This window comes from Zingiber officinale, chromosome 6B, assembly GCF_018446385.1.
Source record: "Zingiber officinale cultivar Zhangliang chromosome 6B, Zo_v1.1, whole genome shotgun sequence".
Classification (NCBI taxonomy): domain Eukaryota; kingdom Viridiplantae; phylum Streptophyta; class Magnoliopsida; order Zingiberales; family Zingiberaceae; genus Zingiber; species Zingiber officinale.
The window spans coordinates 86,075,768-86,079,769 of NC_055996.1; the positions used below are offsets into that span (position 1 = coordinate 86,075,768).

General features: G+C 34.5%; 1 protein-coding gene across 1 annotated transcript; it reads left to right on the forward strand.

Annotated features, from left to right (window-relative positions):
- Nucleotides 1-1,535: 1,535 nt before the first annotated feature.
- Nucleotides 1,536-2,488, forward strand: LOC121991197. The gene is made up of 4 exons (XM_042545215.1): nt 1,536-1,877; nt 1,939-2,064; nt 2,144-2,275; nt 2,363-2,488. Exons 1-4 carry the CDS (start codon nt 1,536-1,538, stop codon nt 2,486-2,488), a joined length of 726 nt encoding a protein of 241 aa, XP_042401149.1.
- Nucleotides 2,489-4,002: the final 1,514 nt, after the last annotated feature.

The following is a 4,002-nucleotide window of genomic DNA, read 5'->3' on the forward strand; positions in this document are numbered from 1 at the left end:
TGTGAAAATTTTCCACGAAATCAAGTCGATCATCTCTAATATTAATCGGTTTAAATATCTGGATATCTAGAAAAAAGAATAAGAATAATGCTCCATGAGTTAGCACATTTAGGACTATAAATGAATCAAACATTCATGAACAAATTTGGTATTCGACTTAATAAAAGCTTATTTATGTTCGTTAATGTAACGGATCTATATTTTTTTTATTTATGTTCGTTCAATATAAACAAGATCAATTAAATAAAAAAGCTTGAACAAGTCGTTAAACTAAATAAACAAACTTGACATATATATGTTCAGCTCGTTAACGTTAGTAAATAATATTCGTGAACAGTATTAGTGAACAACGAATGTTCACGAACCATATTTATTAATAAAATCTCTTTATGTTAAATAAACAATAAATAAAATAAAATAAGTTTGGATTATTGAAATCAATAACCAATTAAATAATTAAAAGTTTCAAACAATCAAATAAACTTAAATTGAGAATTCGATAATATCTAAATGAATCAAGCTCAAGGTAAGGTTGAATTGAGAGAACGATAGATAACATCTAAATGAGCCAAGCTTCAAATAAGTTCAAGCTCATAAAAAATAAACCAAGTCAAATTTGAACAATCATTTCAAAAGCTTAGTTTATTTTAAGCTCGGCTTGACTTAGCTAGGTTATCTTATCAAATAAGCTTGAACATCCCAAAACTCGACTCGGCTTGACTCATCTACAGCCCTAAGCACAGTTGATACTTACTTAGTGGTTGCTCTAATAGATCTTGAGGTCAATTCTCAACAAGTATAAAATGTTTCATTAGTTGTCTAACCCTCTCTCATACAAAAAGTCGTTGTATTGCTGAGTAAGTATTATCACATTTTACTCCAAATGAGTAATAATATGCTCCTGAGGTAATAGTGTTAGGCCTTTTAAATGGTTAATCATACATCTAAAGATCTATATCCTATAGATTTTTTTCCAATAGGATAGGATGATAACCCTAAAAAAGTTGACCTTTTGGAAGGGCTATATATACACAAAATGCAAGCTCCTCAATGTATATCCTACAGATTTAACTCGCAAGTATATATGGATCTGGGCCAGAATTGTTCTTCTTATCTTGAAGATAAGAAGACGATATCTATAATCCTCACGTGAAGTAGAGATATGCGGCAAGCAAGCAGGAATCTTCGACGTGGGCACAGTGCGACACTTCCGGAGTTCCACTTCCTTCAGAGAATTTAATGCTAGTTAGCATTTCCTCACCCCACAAATTAAATAACAATATATATCGACTTCTCCTTAGCTTCATTAAATTCTGATATATAGCTTACAGATCATTTAATGAACACCCCATGTGCCTCATCCTTTTTAATCATAATTCAAAGTTGCACACACACGAACAACACGCCCATGTATGTCTATATATATACATACCAATTAACCCTTCTTCTGCATTGTCTCCTCAAGAAATTAGAAGCGATCGATCATCACTACTCTTATCAATATCCTTCTCTGTGTTTCTCTCTGCATGTTTCCCATGTCGCTTACTAAAGATCCATCCTTGGAACTTGGCTCGCAAGCTTGGCTCATGCTCGAAGACGGCGAGAGCTCTGATTCGCTCGGGAGCTACTCGAGCAGTCTTCTTCCTTTCTTCTCCAACCACATCTGCCCCGGTGAGAACAGGGAGGCACTCTCTGTTGTCAAGTATGGGGCAGTCTGCGTTCCCAGCGCCTCGGTGCTCAGCTTCGAGCAAGAAGACAGGGACTGGATGGACGCCATCGATCAAAGTTGCAAACTTGATACCAATTCTAGGATCGTTCATGAGCAGGACAGCTTTGGGTTTACGTACCCATCTGCTCCTGAAAAGAGACAATGCAAGGTAATTAATCAATCTATTGTCGAATTCATGATTTTTGCTTTGGGTTGAGCACTTTTAACAGGAGTGCGTTGCGGTTATCGTGTTGCAGGATTCGTGCGAGATGCCGAGTCCGAAGAAGCAGTGCAGCAGAAAGATGAAAGAGAAGTCGATCAGTCCGTCCAAGGATTCACAGAGCGTAGCAGCGAAGGTGAGCCTTTGACGCTATTTTTGAGAACGATTTGTTGAATTTAAGATGAATAATGCTAAAAGATTTGATCTTGTTGCAGAACCGGAGGGAGAGAATTAGCGAGAGACTGAAAATCCTACAAGAACTTGTTCCCAATGGCACCAAGGTTGATATGGTGACCATGCTGGAGAAAGCAATTAGCTATGTGAAGTTTCTGCAGTTACAAGTGAAGGTGATGGCTGATGATCACTCAGAAAATCTTGGATCTTTCTAATTATCAGCTCTCTGTTCTTAATTCAGGGTTTCGATTGGTTTGCAGGTGTTAGCAACTGATGAGTTTTGGCCAGCGCAAGGGGGAAGAGCACCAGACATAGGGCAAGTAAAGGAAGCCATTGATGCTATCTTATGCTCTCAGAGAGACAGGAACTCCAGCTCCAAGCTCTAAAAACTAATCAAGTAGGAGAAACCCCAAGAACAAGTACTGTGTTAAAAACAAAATCAGGGAACTTTTATTTCCTTCTCCTTTTTTTTTATTTCCCTATTGTTTCTGACGTGTATTCAAATATAAGTTAAATAAACTGATTCCAGCAACTCCAGCTTTGAGTTCTTAATATTTTTTTAAGAAGAAAATCAATAATTACAATGAGCAACAACAGTGCAATACAAATCTCTTCTCAACAATGAGCAATAACAGAAAATATGATAAATAACCTCACAAAAAAAAATCCACTATGACTACTTAATATGTAATATTGAAACTTAATTAGGCTGATTCTATGCATGAATTATTCATTACTTTAAAAAAAAAAAAAATAAACACATGTACCGGATTGAATGTGGTGTGATAAAATACTGACCGACAAAGGCTCAATTCTTGTTAGAAAAGTAATCATCCTGCGAATTAAAGACACATGCCTTTGACCCTTATCATTAATTATGCAGGGTGCAAAATGTGTACTATTAGTATTAATTGGCATATAAAATGATTCTAAAAAAATATCCTTTTGATCTACTTGTTCTCTTCATCACAGACGTGAAAGCCTCTTCTTCTCCTATATATACTATATTATATACACAAGTTATGATTCAGGTTGTACTTTTATTCATCACGAAGCTAAATAAAAAAAGATCTTAATTTGTTATTTGTAGACGTAAGAATAAACATTACGTATAATGTTTCAATACAGTGCAACTACGAGAGTTTTCAAGTAGTATTGACTTCTACTTGCTTTGTAATTTGTATCGACCATGAGAGTTTTTAATACGGTGCAATGTCTATATTTAACAAAGTTGTTTCAATTGTAATTGTTGTAGCACGTTGTAACGTTGAATAGGTTGTATATGAATCAAGCGTTCGTGAACAAATTTGGTGTTCGACTTGATAAGAGTTTATTTATGTTCGTTCAATATACATAAGATTAATTAAACAAACAAGTTTGAACAACTCGTTAAGCTAAACAAATAAGCTTGAACGCACAAGTGTTCAGTTCGTTAATGTTCGCGAACAATGTTCATGAACAATGTTCACGAACCATATTCATTAATAATACTCTTTTCAATATGTTAAATAAATAATAAAATAAATAATAAAATAAATAAATAAATTTAAATTATCAAGCTTAATAATCAATCAAACAATTAAAAGTTTCAAACAATCAAACAAGTTTGAATTGAGTGCTTGATAACATCTAAACGAACCAAGCTCAAGCCAAACTTGAATTGAGAGTTTGATAACATCTAAATGAACAAAGCTCAAGCTCATAAAAATTAAATCAAGCCAAACTTGAACACTCATTTCAAAAGTTTGGTTCATTTTAAGCTCGGCTCGGCTCGGCTCGGCTCAGCTTGATTATCTTATTAAACAAGCTTAAACACCTTAAAGTTCGGCTCTGCTCGGTTTGTTATTTACAGTCCTAATGCTGAAACTTAAATATTTGTCATTTTTCAATGACTAACAAT